Source organism: Anguilla anguilla, chromosome 9 (genome assembly GCF_013347855.1).
Source record: "Anguilla anguilla isolate fAngAng1 chromosome 9, fAngAng1.pri, whole genome shotgun sequence".
NCBI classification, from domain to species: domain Eukaryota; kingdom Metazoa; phylum Chordata; class Actinopteri; order Anguilliformes; family Anguillidae; genus Anguilla; species Anguilla anguilla.
Window position 1 is genome coordinate 3,503,145 of NC_049209.1, and position 17,240 is coordinate 3,520,384.

At 47.3% G+C, this 17,240-nt stretch overlaps 2 protein-coding genes across 2 annotated transcripts in view; one reads left to right on the forward strand and one right to left on the reverse strand.

Moving 5' to 3' along the window:
- stk32a (serine/threonine kinase 32A) overlaps positions 1-1,309 on the reverse strand; it is a 42,029-nt gene extending 40,720 nt beyond the window's left edge. The window contains exon 1 of the mRNA XM_035431836.1: positions 963-1,309. The gene's annotated coding sequence lies outside the window, so the exon portion shown is untranslated. The remainder of the gene's footprint in view (positions 1-962) is intronic.
- Positions 1,310-6,399: 5,090 nt separating this feature from the next.
- The window catches only part of stk10 (serine/threonine kinase 10), a 44,316-nt gene continuing 33,475 nt past the window's right edge, over positions 6,400-17,240 (forward strand). The window contains exon 1 of the mRNA XM_035431830.1: positions 6,400-6,935. Within this exon, the coding sequence (XP_035287721.1) occupies positions 6,777-6,935 (159 nt within the window). The 5' untranslated portion in view covers positions 6,400-6,776. The remainder of the gene's footprint in view (positions 6,936-17,240) is intronic.

Consider the following 17,240-nt stretch of genomic DNA (forward strand, 5'->3'; position numbering starts at 1 on the left):
AACTTGAGTAGCTGACAATAACTTTCCTAAACATATCGCAATACGTTTATCATCGAAATGCTATATTCATCTAGATTAATAAACAGTATTTATACATAAGCATTCACCATGTTGTAAAACAAAAGCAAACATTAGGCTATATCAGAGTAGGTGAGCTCTCTTCAACCATCATCGAGAAAACACTAGATTTTATAGAGAAGCTGTTCGTACTACAGTCCGTTTAAAATTCCCATTCTCTATCTCGCAGGAAACTGCAACGGAATGATGAATTACCGTGATGTGCTTTTACAAAGAAAATGAAATTGGGTACCCTTACTACAACCTCTTGCCACGCTTTGATGTATAGTTTGTAATTTCGAAATAAATGTAATAATCCAAATAGCCCCGGAAGAGGGGACGGAAAAATCATACAATAGATTGATAGAAACGCAATTATTTTGACCTCAGTGTTCTTCATAATGAACGCTCAACTATCTTTCGATCGTATATTAAGATGGCTGGAGTTTCCAAAGGAAACTTTTGTCTCTGTAAATATCGTGTTGATATTTACAGTGGAGCTAAACTGAAAAAGTATATGCACTTAGTATGCACTGCACAAAACCAGGCTTCATACTGCACCAGGCTATCAGAAAATGTGCAAGATGAAAAAATTAACACTCATAGGCATAAGACAACGGCTACAGAACACCTTATTATAAACTCAATTTGCCTCACATGATTAAGTATCCGCATAAAGTTGGTTGCTGTTGAAAAAATGTTTGCATTTAACCTTGTAGAGGTCAGTATAGTAACCCATGTATATTTATCTAGAGCACTATTCCAAACTTAATTGAGATGCCCGCGTACAATGAAACCCTTCCTGTCGACTTCTGATGCTTACGACATTCTCACAATACTGCATTGCATACAATGATAACGAATACAGAAACATGCATATAATTGAAAATACAATCAATGCCTACCTTTAAACGCAGCGGTTTGTCATATAAAGCACATAATATCCAACGGCGGCCAACGAAGTAAAGACACAGGAAGTGTGAGCTGGTTTGGGAATTAGCCGGCAGATGCGGCTTTTAGAGTATCTGGACACCTGCGACCACGGAGGAACTGGCTGACTGGCGACGACGGCTGCGCGTTTTTAACTGTAACGCAAGTGAAGTGCAGCGTTCTCTTATTTCGTAGCCTGCGTGTGTTTGTGACCACGGCCGAAAAGAAAGCTCATCGAGGCTGCGCTTCGTCCGCGCGCAGACTGTCGTTAAGTGGACAGAGCACCGAACGACCGCGTTAATACAAGTCCATGTCTCGTTTGATTACCTCACGCCGTGTCACTTACAGTAGCGTTTGCTAGTGGACGTCAGTGAACGCGGGGTCTGCACATAGCGCTATTGTCATAGCATATTATTTGTATGTAAGTATATTGTGCAGTCAGACAATGGAAAAATGCAATGACAACAGCCTTCTTTAGTAATTTGTACGGGCTATTAATGCGACACTTTTTGGAGAGATTTTCAGAAAATACAACTATAAGCCAAATATATCAAACCTATCAAATCAGTCGATCTCCATAAATTATCCCACTAGAATATGGAGTGGATTATCGCTTTTAAAAACTTATTTAATACTTATTTTATAAACTTATTTTTATGTAATACCAGTATCTCACGACCCCTACTTGCATTTACAGTGATGACGTTTAAAGGCATACATATAATGCGCAAATGTACATTTCTATATTTATTTGTCTTAATTACCTACAATTAACTGTACTCAATCAAGAACCGCGGGGCTCTGATTACGATATTGTGGTTACGATATTTTTCGCAACCTAGTGGTTGCGAAAAATTAAAGATGGAAAGCGGTAGTAGGCGTTGGGTTGGCCATCTCCAGGATAACACTTTTTCTCGACTCCTTTTATATTTATCTGTGGGCATTGACCAGACGCAGCATTAAGTAACGCCCCCATAAAGGGCATCCATCCATTAGTGATTGCATCGCGGCGGGACTTAATTGTGTGAGGGAAGTTTATGTGCCAAAGTACAGTATGCAATTCAGCGCGTTCTCTTTGATTATCAATTGCGCAAATAAACCATGCCAAAATGATTGCACCTTAAGGTTATCCAACTCAGTTAGGTATTGGCTCACGTTTACATACTTAAGCAAGTGGGAAATTCGAGCAAAACCGCCATTATCCACTTGGCACTCCAGCAGTGACCTTGCAACAGAGGTGGAGACATAAAGTTTACTCGCTCGTGCATGGCCGCGGTTTCACGCTGATGTTACGCGCAATGCATTTTATCAGGCTTAAAACGCATTCTCTTATTTTGAACACCGGCGATGCTCGTTCTGATCGAGGAAAGTACATCTCCGTCGTGTTTTTAACTGAAAATCTTAATATTACACATTTACTGCTGCACCTAATCCAACTTGTCTATATAATTATTATTTTGCCGGCACAGTATGCCATGATTCCTCCGAAGTATGAAACTAGCGTCATCTAGTGGCACATTTGAGTCATGAAGAAGATTGACCCAATACAAGCAAGCAAGGATAGGTCTGTAGCAGGGGGTCCCCAATCTTACCCTAAAAGGGCCGGTGTGGGCGCAGGTTTTTGATTTAGCCCAGCTCTAAGGCACTTGATTAAACTTATCAAGGTCTTGACTGAAGGCCATGATTAGTTCATTAGTTGAATCAGGTGTCTTCGTACTGGGCTGAGAGAAAAAGTCTGCGCCCACACTGGCCGATTTTGGATAAGATTGGGGACCTCTGGGGGGTGTTTCACGAAGCAGGATTACTGATTTAGCTGGATAACTGCGCTGTGTAAAACCTGGAACAGCTGGTTGTACTCGGGAGGGTACTGAGTTTTACTCAGCGCAGTTATCCTGCAAACTCAGCAATCCTGGGCGCTGTTTCATGAAGAAAACAAAAGTCCTGCCGTGTGTTTCTTCCACCCATTAACTCAGCCAGCTGATTCCACTAATTAGTTCTTCCTCCTGGCTGATTAGCAAATCTAGGTGAAGGTGATTGGAACAAAAAAGGGAGTTTTACTTTCTGAACCTGGATTTTCCACCTCTGCCTATTGCAGGGGTCCTCAATTTAATCCAGAAATGGCCGGTTGGGGGCAGGTTTTCATTCAAACCAAGCAGTTCCACACCTGATTCTACTAATTGAAGTCATAAAATCATAAATAAAAAAAGGAAACCGAGAAATATTTGAAAGATTTCAACTGCGGAAGCTAAATCTTTTGTCTGTTGAATGATGTTGCTAATAAAGTTTTATTTTCAGAAAGGTAGTTATTTGTGTTGAATGTGATGTGAGAGGCTTTTTGGTGTCCTCACGTTTATAACTCATTCACAGCCCATTTCTCTGGGTTTTATGGCCTGAGCTTCAGCTCAAACGACTGTCCAGAATTACATAAAGAATTTGACTGTACAGTACAGGAGTACAGGGTGGCCTGGTCCACTGATGTATTCATGTTGGGTGAACGGTAGAGGCCAAAATCTTACTTGATAATCTTGATTTCCTATAAATGTTGACATTTAAAAAAATAATAAATTGCGACTGAAAGGTGCACTTTCCCACTAAATCAACCTTAACCGCAATTTAATCTCTTTTATTAGATTTATTTGTCTTATAATACAGTCTTTTTAGTCTAAATTTGCTAATTTAGTCTAAACTTGCATACCTTATATACCCTGTGTTTCAGTAGAATTCAACATTTTTTTTCTATTAAAAAAATTGCAATAAAAAATAATGAATCAATAAATTTAAAAAATAAAAACTGTGAGTCACTGCTATTGCTGCCCTCTTCTGTTCACCTGGAGCACTGCAGCTGCAGTGCAAACGATGCACTCGTATGCAAGGCAAGCCAGTGACTATTTAACACCCTGCAGTCCGCATGGTACTGCAGAAGAAAACCTGCACAGAATGCAGGAGAGGCTGCATATCTCCCACTTATTACAACTGGCAGCCTCTTGGCACCTGGCAGAGGAGCTACCGGTTCCCGTTGATTGGAGCCAACTGCAGCGATGTGTACCCCTGAGAGGGGTGAGGGGGGCACGGTGGTGCAGATGGTAGCATTGTTGCCCCACAGTTCGAATCCCGGGCCGAAACAATACTGTGTGCACTTTGGATGTTCTCGCCGTGCCCGTGTGGGTTCCCTCTAAATGGGCACTCCGGTTTCCTCCCACACTCTGTGTGTGTGTGTGTGTGAATGGTGTGTGTGCCATGTGATGGACTGGCAAACTGTCCAGGGTTCATTCCTCGCCCAATGCAGCACCCAACCCACCCCCGCCCCCCCCGTGACCCTGACCAGGAATAAGCGGGTACAGATAATGGATGGATGGATGCATTCCTTAGGCCAGGTGTGGAGCATGAAATTCCCCGTGTGTATGCTGTCTTTGTGGGCCCTCTTAAAACTACCCAAAAATGGCTGCTGTGCATCACCCAGGTGGGTGCTACGCATTGGTGGTGGGTGAGGTGAGTTCCTCCTCGTCACTGTAAAGCACTTTGAGCGTTCGGAAAAGTGCTATATAAATGCAATCATTCGTTCATACAAACCTGTGACTGAGGGGCCTAATCTACGCCCGTAACGCACACTTTCCCAATGGGCCCATGCAGGACTCAGCAGTGTAGCATGTTGGAAAATAACAGCGGCAACAGCAACAACAACAACAACAACAACAGCAACAAAAACAAGAAGTGATCACTGCAACATCAACAGCATCAATATAACAACAACAATAACAACAACAACGACAATAACAGCATCAATATAATAATAATAACAACAACAACAACGTCACTGTGAATAGTGACACAACATTTGTAGCTGGAGTTTAAACCTCAAGGGCCTGTCTTGTGAAGCAGGATTACTGAGTTAGCTGGATAACTTCACTGAGTATAACCCAGCACAGCTCTTTTTACTTCAGCACATGTTCCACATTTCAAAGGTTTCTGGGTTTTACTCAGTGCGGTTATACAGCTTACTCAGTAACTCCACTTTGTGAAACAAGGCCCCGCTTCGTGATACAGGCCCCAGGTTCAAACCTCTAGAGCACAGATCTGTATTACAACGGGAACAGCTATCCAAATCTGTGACATGAGCACTAGCTGTTCCAGTTTGAATGCACATTTTCAGGGGTTTTTTTTTTTTTAACATATTACCCACCTTTCATTTGGTTAAGGTGGGAAATATGGTCCAAACCTGAGATGCTGACTATAAGCAGTAAAACATTTAGCACACTGCCGCCATATTCCCGTTGAAAATAAGGACAAAAGCTTCCGAAAAAACGTTGGTTTTTGTCTGACGTCCCCCTGACAGTACAAGGACACAAAACGTTGAAACGAAGGAACCATTATTTCTACTGTCATCCGAACGTAGCCAACGCTTACGCTGGGTTGCTGTTTAGCTGTGGACACATAACAACAGGTTCTGCTATGCATACTTTAACCACTAGGTGGTAGACGTGGGCAACCTTTCAAGTTTCGTTACCCCCGCCCAATACGTACAAAGCTTTTTTTTGTGCCAGCTTCTACAAGTTAATGAAAACGAAGTTAGAAGATGTCAATGATATATTAATTTGTTGTGATTCGTTTGTTTTGGCTAAATGCATACGTTTACTTAACATTATTTTTGTTACTTAATTGTTTGACACACAAATAGCAAACGGCTTCCACGTTATGTATTATGCTGTTCAAGTTATTGAGTTGCGTCCGAAAATACGTGCTTCATATTTATTATGATTATGATGATGATGATGATGATGATGATGATGATGATGATGATTATTATTATAAAGATTAGATATATAAAAGCAACTCCGCAGTCCTGGCCTTTTGCATTACAACTGGAACAGATATATAAAAACAGATTGAAGCAGTCAACCCATATTTCGCATATGTATTTATTTTGCACCAGAAAGTAAATATTGTTTCACTTTACTGTCCTGCGCGATGATTAAATTCATAACTAACCACTAAAGAACGCTTTGTAAAGTGGTTTTGTCTCTACATATACCATGCACAACACGCACTCGCATCTAATTTGGTCATGTATCCTACAAATGCGCAATGCTTTGCGTGAAGTACATGGGGAAACACTTTTGCGCCGGGTCAGCGAAAATAAATAAATGCATTTTTACAGTTATCTAAGCGGCACATATTTTTCTGCGCCCGCTATTCGCATCTCCGATGCAAGTAAATTCGAGCGAGTCCCCCTCGCTCGAACTGTCAAACAGTCCAATAATAATGCGCCCAAATGAAGTCGGGAGATGAAGTTTTACTAAAGCCTCCATAACGCTAGAAACAAATGGAAACTCTCTGCGAAGGAACTACACTTCCAAGATGGTTGTAGAACCAGCTGGTCGCCGTAGGGTGGGGTTTGCGTGTTGTGCGCTGTGTAAACTGTTCTTAGGTTAGTTTAGCTGGTGCTAGCAGGTGAGACGAGTGTGGTAGGGGCTGAACCATGTGGATTTACCGACGAATTTTTTAATTATTCGAGAAGTGGACTACAACAGGAGAAGCGCAGTCTAACATGGGCGGTGTTAAGTCAATACATTTGACCCTTTATTTGGGCGTTGTTTAGACATCTGACTGCCTTACCAATTGCCATTATAATAGACGTACAATTCTAGTGGCATTTTGGTAGTTAGTTTGTCTTTACCACAGCAACAGTTTTAGCGTTTTATTGAATGAAACTGAATGACCAAAGGTACACCGCGAGTTTCGCAACTTAATCATTCAGTAACATCTTTTGGCTGTTTTTTTACGACTTTATTATGGCTTTTGCTAAATTCAGCAAAATACTTCGGCTTTCCTCGTTGGACATCAAAAAGAAAGTCAAACAATACGAACACGTTCACCGGGACTTAAACCCAAACGATATATGGGACATTATCGGGGAACTGGGCGATGGAGCCTTTGGCAAAGTTTACAAGGTAAGTTAGAAAAAAAAAAAGGTCTAGCTGAAAAACGCAAGGTGCGTGGCTTTGTTAACTGTCTTTGATATTTAAAAAAAACGGAGCACAGGTTAAAATGTAACTGAGTCAGTGCACTGTAAGAAAAAGCTTGCCGAGACGTGGCTTTGTTGTTTTGGCAGAAAGTTGTCTGATAATAAAAGGGAAAGGCATGCGGTAGCCTTATGAATTGTGTTGTATGTTCTTGCCAGTGGCGGTGGGGTCATGAACCGGTTCGGTCACATCGAAGTCGGAGCTATAAGCACCGCTTTAAAAACAGAGGTGGCATTGCCTGAGCTAGACGCTTAAACTGCGATTTCCTTACCAGGCTACGCTTAAAGCAACATGCAGCATTGCAGTTTCGTTCCCTCAGAATCCACATGTCTCCTCCATGCCACAATGCAACCAAGTGACACCGCTCCTAAATTGGAGTTCTGTTTTTTAAACACGCATTTGTTTACCATTGCATACCACTGTTTCAAGCAGTACCACTGTCTCATCCGTAGTAAATTAAAAACGAAGGTTTGGCTGCAGTAGCTACTGGTGGCTGAGTATCCACACGTGGAGAAAGAGCGTTTCCTAGAGTGTGTTCGAGACAGATGCAGACTGCGTGTATAACATGTTGCATTATAGGCTTCTAAATTCAGGCAGATCTGTCACCCACAGGGGAGAGAGTCTGATTTCGGTACATTCAGAAGTTTGAAGGTCACTGATGTCCAGCGTATAGATGCTGTGACTGCAGGTGCTACTGTTGCACATACGATGTTCTGTCTGAAACCAATGCAAACCGGATAATTTTCACTTTGGGGTCACTCTGATTTCCCCTGTTCCCGTAATGAGATGGACCAGCCCTGATTGTTTTGCTGATCACGAGCAATAATTGCACTCATTACCGTTTCCCGTTTCCCAATCCTCGAAATGGTCTGTTTCACTTTTGAAAGGCCCGTTTCACACCGTAACGTCTATTTTGCCAATGCCTTATTTATTTTTTCTGAAATACTTTTCTAAACTACTCTTGTACATCGTTTATTTATTGTTACATAAGAATTTTCCCTTGTCGTCTTAAAAAATGATTTATTTTATGCGCCTGCGCTCTGGGCGTGTCCTAGAAACCCCACAGGAAGTTTTTCAGCAATAAAAAAACGCGCTCAGGAGTTTTTAACGTTTACAGTCTCGAGATATAAGCTATATGATTTATCTATAGAATGAAATAATACTAGTCCCCACGTTGATGTATTACGATAATGCACGCCATTTCTGCTGAATCATTTTATACAATGCTTTCTCTTCATTAAATTGGTCTGGGCCTACTTTTGTAGTTTTCTCAGTTGTAAAGTCTGCAAAAGTCTGTTTTTATGAAAGATTTTCCTTGTCTTTTTGAGTCTAAAGCCTTGAAGCCTTCCGTAGGCTACATAAACTGGCAGTTATTAAAGCTATTTACTATGTAAAACATAAATGTACAGTTGCATAGGCCTATGTTCTTCTATGACCTTTGCCATTTTACTGCTGATTACACATCCTTGATTATGCATCCAATGAAGTAGCTTTAATCTGGAGTAAGTCTCATGGAATGAGAAACATGCTATAATACAAAATGCGGTTTTTTAAAACCGATCCCAAAGGGTCATCCCGAAATCCTCAAAGCGGATTTGTTCTCTGATGTGACCTTCCCGTGAGCTTCCTGATTTGTTCTCTGATGTGACCTTCCCATGAGCTTCCTGATTTGTTCTCTGATGTGACCTTCCCGTGAGCTTCCCGATTTGTTCTCTGATGTGACCTTCCCGTGAGCTTCCCGATTTGTTCTCTGATGTGACCTTCCCATGAGCTTCCTGATTTGTTCTCTGATGTGACCTTCCCGTGAGCTTCCTGATTTGTTCTCTGATGTGACCTTCCCATGAGCTTCCTGATTTGTTCTCTGATGTGACCTTCCCGTGAGCTTCCTGATTTGTTCTCTGATGTGACCTTCCCGTGAGCTTCCTGATTTGTTCTCTGATGTGACCTTCCCGTGAGCTTCCTGATTTGTTCTCTGATGTGACCTTCCCGTGAGCTTCCCGATTTGTTCTCTGATTTGAGCTTCCCGTGAAAGCTCTGAAATAAAAGCATTGGTCTGATGCGTAAAGATGGGGGTAAGGGCGCAAAAACGCGCCCCGTTTGTTCTTCACGCCGTGTTGCCACAGTAGGCCCACGGACAGACCCGCGCTGTGTTGTGGATCTTGGCCTGGATGGCGTGTTGCCATGGAAACCTCACCCCAGCCTGACTGATGCTGGGGAGGTGGGAGGAAGTTTGGAATGTGTGGAGTGGGACGGGGATGGGATGGGACGGGACGGGACGGGACGAGTGGGTGGGTGGGGGGGGTTGCAGGGTGAATTTGCAACTTTTCAGCTGCTCAGTACATTATCTCGCTGTCCTCCAGAAAAGGAAAAAAGGACCACAGAACCATACCAGAGTCCAGAGTCTGTCTAGAATGGGCCCCCCATCGCCCCAGTGCCCACAGCAGGAGCCCCACCCTGGCTTCTGAAGGTTACGTTTATGAGGCTGAGAGAGAGAGAGAGAGAGAGAGAGAGGAAGTCCCAATCAAGTGCTCATTACAGACACGCCCGTGCTGACATTTATTAGAGCAGTGCTCAGTAAGCGCTCTGTGTGAGCCCCAGGGGGGTGGGGGGGGGGGGGGTGGGGGGGGTTTGTTAACAGCTACGCAGTTAAAGCCACTTGGCTAATTTGAATGAGTGTGCTGGGTGGGTCGGCGGCGGTGCTGTTATTTAATCCGGGCCGGGCCGGGGCTCCTGTGGGGAGACGTGGCGGCGGTGGAGAGCACTTTGCCCCGCTGCAGCACACTGGCTCCCATTGAGCCCGCGGAGGACCGCGGAGGAAGTGAGAACTTTCTGGAACGTGGAGCACACACACTCTCTCTCTCACACACATACACACACACACACACACAGACACACACACAAGCGCACACACACACACAAGCGCGCACACACACACACACACACACAGACACACAAGTGCACACACACACACACACACTCGTGCCTCGCGCCTCGGAAAAGGGACGCGTGAGAACGCATCATGCGGAATTTTCACGGATGTCACGGGGGTGAATAATGGCGGTAGGCCGTCCCGCTGGAAGCAGCGGCTCCCGTTTCAGTCAGAGTGGAGCGCCTGTCGACACCGCCGAGGGCAACCTCCCTCCCCCCCACCCCCCCCAACCCCCCCACCCCAAGCCCCGCCCGCTATTTATGCGTTGTGCTTTCGAAATGACCGTCGTGTTGCCACTTTTTGACATGGACGTTAGGCGGCAGACGCTGTGCTCAAAGTGCGAGGTGGAGAAGCGCGGTCAAAACCAAACTTTGTTCCAGGTTTAAATTTGGAAACAGGAGATATATCACAGCCTTATCTGTATCTGCTCGTAATAGCTTTAAATGACTTTGTTGGCATCGGCTGATAAGATAAGATTATGGCCCGTACGATTGGTCAATAAATATGATGTAGCAGACATGAGAAGCTAGGCATTTCCTGAGCTGCTGACACTGTAAATGAAGTGCTCAAAAAGTGGCCTATTCATAGGCATCTGAGGCTCTTTATTTACTGTTTGTTTTTAAATTAGTCATTTTTGGCATTTATCCTAGACGGACTAACAAACAGAGATATACAGACACTTAGTAGCTGTCTCGACTCATCCTTTTGCTTAAAAGAAAGTATGCAAATGTACATATTTTGTTATTCAAATATAATTTAGATGTACCGTTCAAGTTCGCTCGTCTGCTTTCTATGAATGGGAAAATTTGGTTGCACCTAGAATTCGTGCTATAATGTAAAACAGGGAGACACTGGAATCGGTCAGTATGGCTGGCCTGATATCGGTTATTGATATCGTCCTGAACCTCCATACCGTGCTCTCCTAGTTTAAATCATGAGAATGTATTCTACCACAAGTTCAACAGCTAGTGAAACTAGGAGAAATGCTGTGAAAACAAAAATGTAAGAATTATTAGATTACCTACTTAGTCTGTAGGTAATCAGAGCACTAATTTAGTCAGGTAAATGGCCAGCATTGTTGGGCTGAATGGCCTGTTGTCATCATTGTGTTGTGCTGTGCTATGCTGTGTTATGTTAGGTAATGTTGTGTTGTGTTTGGAATACCTTGAGAAAATGGCATTGTGTTGCGCTACGCGCCTTTCCAGCGTGGTATTCTTGGAGTGGTGGATTTTCTATTCCTGGAAAACGATTGGACGAGGGGGGAAAGTTGCGGTTTGGAGAAAAAGTCAGACTTTCCTTCGGGAAGCCGTGTGGGGAACGTCCCCGGAAAGGCTGCCGGAAGTGCCCCTGGGCCCCGCCTCGTGAATGGGGCCTAAAATAGGCTCGCGGCCGGCACCACAAAGCAAAGGGGGGGCGACGTGAACTTTTAAGGAGCATAAATGCGCACAATAAGAGAGAGAGACAGAGTCGCTCCCGCTATCTTGGGGCCCGACCGCAGTCGACCCGGACGGTTTCCGTGGCAATGTGTTTCGGCGAGATAAGACCCGCGTTTTTTAACGGGAACGAATGGCGGCGTGCTCTTGCCCGTACCCGGGCCTGCAGTGTAGCCTGTTCCCGACTCCGCGGTTTAAGCGTGTTGGTCCTGCTCTCTCCAGGCAGGTAAGCGCCATTCGGCTAGCCCGCGGTTCTGCTGGTGTCGCCTGTTTCAGACGCCGCGGTTTACGCCCTTTTTAGTGTGTGGGTCCTGCTCTCTCCGGTAGGTAAGCGCCATTCGGCTAGCCCGCGGTTCTGCTGGTGTCGCCTGTTTCAGACGCCGCGGTTTACGCCCTTTTTAGTGTGTGGGTCCTGCTCTCTCCGGTAGGTAAGCGCCGGTCGGCCTGCTAGCCCGCGGTTCTGTGGGGGATCGAGTTCCAGGTGCCGAGCTGGAGCTAGCGCTCGCGCTCTTAAGCTAATGATTAGTCACCAGATGCTACGGGCTCTGTGTCACTGTCACTCAGCCAGTATTTAAAGTACAAAAAGGGAACAGTGTCTGACTTCAGACGTGTCTGAGACCCGGGGGGTGGGGGGGGGCACTGTAATTATTTTTAAAGTGCCTTCAGTCTCCCAGTTAAAGCTGGCTGGATAAGCATAAGACTGTTATGGGGGGTATGAATAGCTAATAATGACATAATTATTATCCTTTAATACTGCTAATGAGTTATTTTCTATCACTGCTTGCGGCACCCTGTGCTAAAGGGCTCCTGTTATAGCAGATTAGTGCAGATTTTTTAAGCTGTTGTTGTCGTGGGAACTGAACTTCAATTTGACCTGTGTACCTCAGCGTTTTTTTGGGCTTCCTGTCACTGGCTGCTCTTCTGCGCGGTGCGAGCGCTAGGACGGGCCTTTAAACATTAAAGGCGCACGTGTCGCGGGTTAGGCTGGCTCCGTGGCCCGGCACGCAGGGGGGTGGGGGGGGGGGGCACCACCGCCGCCGTTTACGCTCGAGGCCAAAAAAAAGAAAAGAGTTTTTGGTGAAATGAGACGCTGGCGACGCAGTCGCGCCTGTAGCCTTTAATCTGGCGGTCCCAGCTGAGCGCGGCGGTGCGCGATAAGAGCGGCTCTCAGTGGGCGTGTGCAGGAAGCCGCCCCCCCCCCCCCCCCCCCACGCCGTCTCCCCCGCGGCGTTCGCCCGCGCGCAGGTCTGGGCGGAACGGAGGGCGGCCGGGCCTCACTTCCTGTCGGAATGCTGCGGTAGCCGCGGCGACCCTGAAATCGAGGCACGGACTGTGGGTGGGGTCACGGGCTTGTGACTTTTCTGCAGACTAAGCACTTTTATAAAATAAAAATTTTTTTTTTTAAATTTTAAAAAGCGTGAAAGGCCCGAGTCATTGCTGATTGGCTCTGGGGCCTGTGTGATGCGTGACTGTTATCTGGGGCTGCTGTGCGGGAGCACGTGCGCTCTCGAACCCCTGCTGTTTGCTCCTCGAGGAGCTCGAGACTCGAGAAGGAAGCAGCGTTTTCACGAGGCTGCGGAGGACGCCAGGCTGTCTCCTCCCAGAAGGCCGAGGGGCAAGCTTCACTCCGGTGGTGGAGAATGCCAGGAGATTCGGCCTCGAAAAGCCATCCTGCAGGACTTTAAGATCAGAAGACCTCCATAAGAATTAGCATTTAATCATCTCTTGTCCCCTTTAAACAAACTTTCAGTTGGGTCTCCTGTGGGTCTTTTGTTCTGATTGCGTCTTTGCAAAGGCAGACGCACGGCCACCCGTGCTGCATTGTGGAAGAACAGCTAACGGAAACGCTGTGGAAAGAGGTTGACTGTGGCCAACCACGGGGGGTGGGGGTGGGGGTGGGGGGGGGGGGGGGTAAATGGAAATGCAAGGTTAGCTGGATTGTTACTTTCTCTTTACGTACTTCCACCTACTCAACTCAGAATTTGTGTTTTCTCCGAGAGATTTCTCAAATAGCGCTGCCATTGTAACTTAAGTAAGGCCCATTCCTGAAGCCTTTGATTGTAGGCAGTGCTTCATTTCGAGTGTGTCTTAAGAGACGTGCTCGAGGATTGCTTCGCCGTGATGCAGTTGGAGGGTTGCGCAAAGGACGTTGCGCTCTGCCTGTAAGATCACAGAGCGTTCCTGTTCACACACTGCGCTGGACTTTCCCTTCAGCTATCTCCCGTTGGGTAATCGCTGCTTGGCTGCTACTGCTTAACGGTGCAGGTGTAGCTAGGGGTGTGTGTGTGTGTGTGTGTGTGTGTGTGTGTGTGTGTGTGTGTGTGTGTGCGTGTGTGTGGGCGTGTGTGTGTGTGTGGGCATGTGTGTGTGGTGTGTATGCATGTGTGTGTGTGTGTGGTGCGTGTGCGTGTGGTGTGTGTGTGTGTGTGTGTGTGTGTGCGTGTGCGCGCATGCGTGTTTATGTAAAGAGCTCGGCACGTGTGCGTGTGCGTGTGGTGTGTGTGTATGTGTGTGCGTGTGCGTGCGCGCATGTGTGTGTGGTGTGTGTGCGTGTGTGTGTGTGTGGTGTGTGTGCGTGTGCGTGCGCGCATGTGTGTTTATGTAAAGAGCTCGGCACGTGTGTGTGTGCATGAGCGCAGGCAGGCCACATGTCTGACGCTGTTGATCCGATTCCTCCAGAGGCCTCCCTGCCGGCAGAGGTCAAAGGTCAAGGCCCTTCCCTCTCACCCGTGTGCAGGTGTAGTGCTCCAGCTGAGAGTGGTCCTCTGGACTGTGTGTGTTGCGCACGTGCTCAGTAGAAAATATCCCCGCTGAGTGTTTGGGATTAGACAGTTAGAAAGTCATTCCTGTACTTGTGCATGGGGAGGGGAGGGGAGGGGGGGTAGGTACTCAGAATAGCTGATCCACTGCAGGTTTAACCTTGGTGGCTTTCTGTCTAATGTTGCTTCTATAAACAGGAAGAGGATGCTGTTTACCGTTGACTGATCATTTCCCATCATGAGCTGATACGAGCCCTTCAGACGTGGCTGTGCGTTAATGTGGTGGTTTGACACCATAGCTTAGGTCAGAGTAAAGTTTACTGTGTGAACCGGACTCACTGTGTTCATGGCTATGAATGACTGTTACAAAATGAGTATTGCACCTTATCGGGCCTGTGTTCTGGACTTGTTCCAGTGACCTTCGGGGTGCACTTATTGTTCATCGCTTTGGATAAAAGCGTCTGCAAAAAAATAGCTTTCAGCCGTTGCGCGGTACGGCGTCAGGAGCGTGCTTCGCCGGGCCGGGGTCGGGTTCTTACGCTGGCGTGACGAGCGGGCGAGCGGCGGTTTCTGGGGCCGCGGGAGAATCCGGGCCCTCCGGGCCCTACAGGAAACGGCGGGTCTCGCGTGGGAACAGCGAGGCATTCCTATGTCACTTCCTGCCGCCGCTTCGCCGCCCTCCTTCGGGGAGATGTGAAGATTCCGGGCCGTGGAGCGTCTGACCCGGCCCCAGACCTGACCCCCCCCCAAACCCCCACCCCCCCAGCCCCCGGCCCGCCCCCACCCGAGCCCCCCTCCCAACCCATCGGCCCTCTGGCGGAGGCGAACCAGATGGAGAAGCCGCCAGACACACACGGGGTGAAGCCTGACCTCCCTCAGAGCCTGGGAAAAGAGGGAGCGAGGGAGGGAAGGAGAGAGAGAGGGAGAGAGGGAGGGAGGGAGAGAGAGAGGGAGAGAGGGAGGGAGGGAGAGAGAGAGAGAGAGAGGGAGGGAGAAAGTGAGTGTGAGTGAAAGAGTGTGACAGTGAGAGGGACGCAGGGAGGGAGTGAGAGAGGGAGAAAGTGAGTGTGAGTGAAAGAGTGTGACAGTGAGAGAAAGAGAGAGAAGGAGCAAGGGAGGGAGGGAGAGAGGGAGGGAGAGAGAAAGTGAGTGTGAGTGAGAGTGTGTGACAGTGAGAGAGAGAAAGAGGGAGGGAGCGAGGGAGAGTGTAAGAGAGAGAGAGAGAGAGAGAGAGAGACAGGGGTTAAAGACAGGGGTCGATTGGGACGCGACAGTCACTTTCAGTTTGAGGGTCATTAACCGACTGCCTGTCAGATTAACACAAACCGTGTCGGACAGCAGTGCTTAAATATGTGCGAAATGAATGTGTGTGCGTGTGTATCTGAGTGTGTGTGTGTGCATGTGTGTGCGTGTGTATCTGAGTGTGTGTGTGCACATGCGTGTGTGTGTGTGTGTGCGTGTGCGTGTGTGCGTGTGTGTGTGTGCGCACATGCGTGCGTGTGTGTGTGCGTGTGTGTGTGTGTGTGCATGTGTGTGCGTGTGTGTGTGTGTGCGTGTGTGTGTGTGTCTGTACGTGTGTGTGCATGTGTGTGTGTGTGCGTGTGTGTGTCTGTACGTGTGTGTGCATGTGTGCGTGTGTGTGTGTGTGTCTGTGCGTGTGTCTGTGCGTGTGCGTGTGTGTGTGTGTGTGCATGTGTGCATGCGTGCGTGCGTGCGTGCGTGTGTGTGTGTGGGTTAGGGTTAGGGTTAGGGTAGCACCGAGAGTAGCACCGCTCGCTGTGTGACTGAGGTCCTGAGTAAACTCCTACACCAGGACCACGGAGCAGGGATTCCGGATTGTGCTGACACCCCGACCCGCCGGGGGTGTCAGCAGGGCAGTTAAGCGTGGGCGTGGCGGTTCTGTACGCGCCCGTCCCGTCAGCCTTGTTCATTACCAGGCCCCTGATGCGCGGCACACGCGGGGTCTGTACGTCTGACACAGTGACGGTGGCGCGCCGGCCTATCAGCTGATGCTGAGCGTGCCGAGACATTGCTGGGGGGGGGGGGGGGGGGGGGGGGGGGGGGGGGGCGAGAGGGAGTGGCGGCTACTTGCGCTGTTTATCCAGATGTCTCCCCCTCCCCCCCCCTCCCCGCAGGGTTTTCAGTTGCTGGAGGCCACCAGGGTGTTTAGTCTGAGTGTAATCTTCTGCTTACCGTGTGTCTGATAGAACTCCCTCTTCCTCCCGCACTCTCTGTGTATTCTTAACCCTGTGAAGAGCAGCTTTTTTTGGAATGTTTATTCAAAATTCCAAGTCTGTATTCTAGAACTCCTGGGTCCTGTAAGTGATTGTGACATCAGCGTTAGAATGTTCCGTTAAGAACATTCTGACCACACACTTGTGATGAATAATGCTTAGAATGCACAGAATAATGTATCCGCTTTAAAGCATTAATGGTGCATAGATCAATAAGGTCAGTATTTTAATTTGGTTATTCTTGTCCCTCAGATGGTTTCAGATTGTTTTTAAAAACAGACGAGTGGCCTGGGTGGGACACACTGCTCTGCGTTGGAGTGCAGAGACTGAATCATTCATTTACATGATTTGAAACCATATATTTACAAGTAGTTTATGTTGTTTTTGCCCCCCCCCCCCACAGTGTAAAATGCCGTGGAAGGCTACCCTTTCATTTCTCTGCCAAGTCGAAGCTCCCTCTTGAGCCAATTCTTCTAAGCCTGTGTAGGTTGCGTCTATAAATGAGGTTGTTTCTTTAAGATTTCATAAGAAAAAAAAAAACTTTCTATTTTCGTTTTTGGTCATGTCTTTAGTCACTACCTCTGACACCATTATTAGTAGTTCAATGACCCATGCCTCCTTTCGAACCTTGTCTTTAGGTCTCTCTCTCACTCTCCCTCCATCCCTTCCCCTCCCCCACTCCTCCCTCTATCCCTGTTTCACTTCCTTTCTCTCTCTGTCTTTCTGTTTCTGTCAGCAGCACCCCCCCCCCCCCCCACCCCCAGTAAATCCATATCTATTCTCTTACGAATCATTTAAAGGGAATTCTAGGGCAGTGACCTTGGTCTTGCCTTATAACGTAGCGCTTCATATATTCCTTTGGAGTTCAGACTGCGATG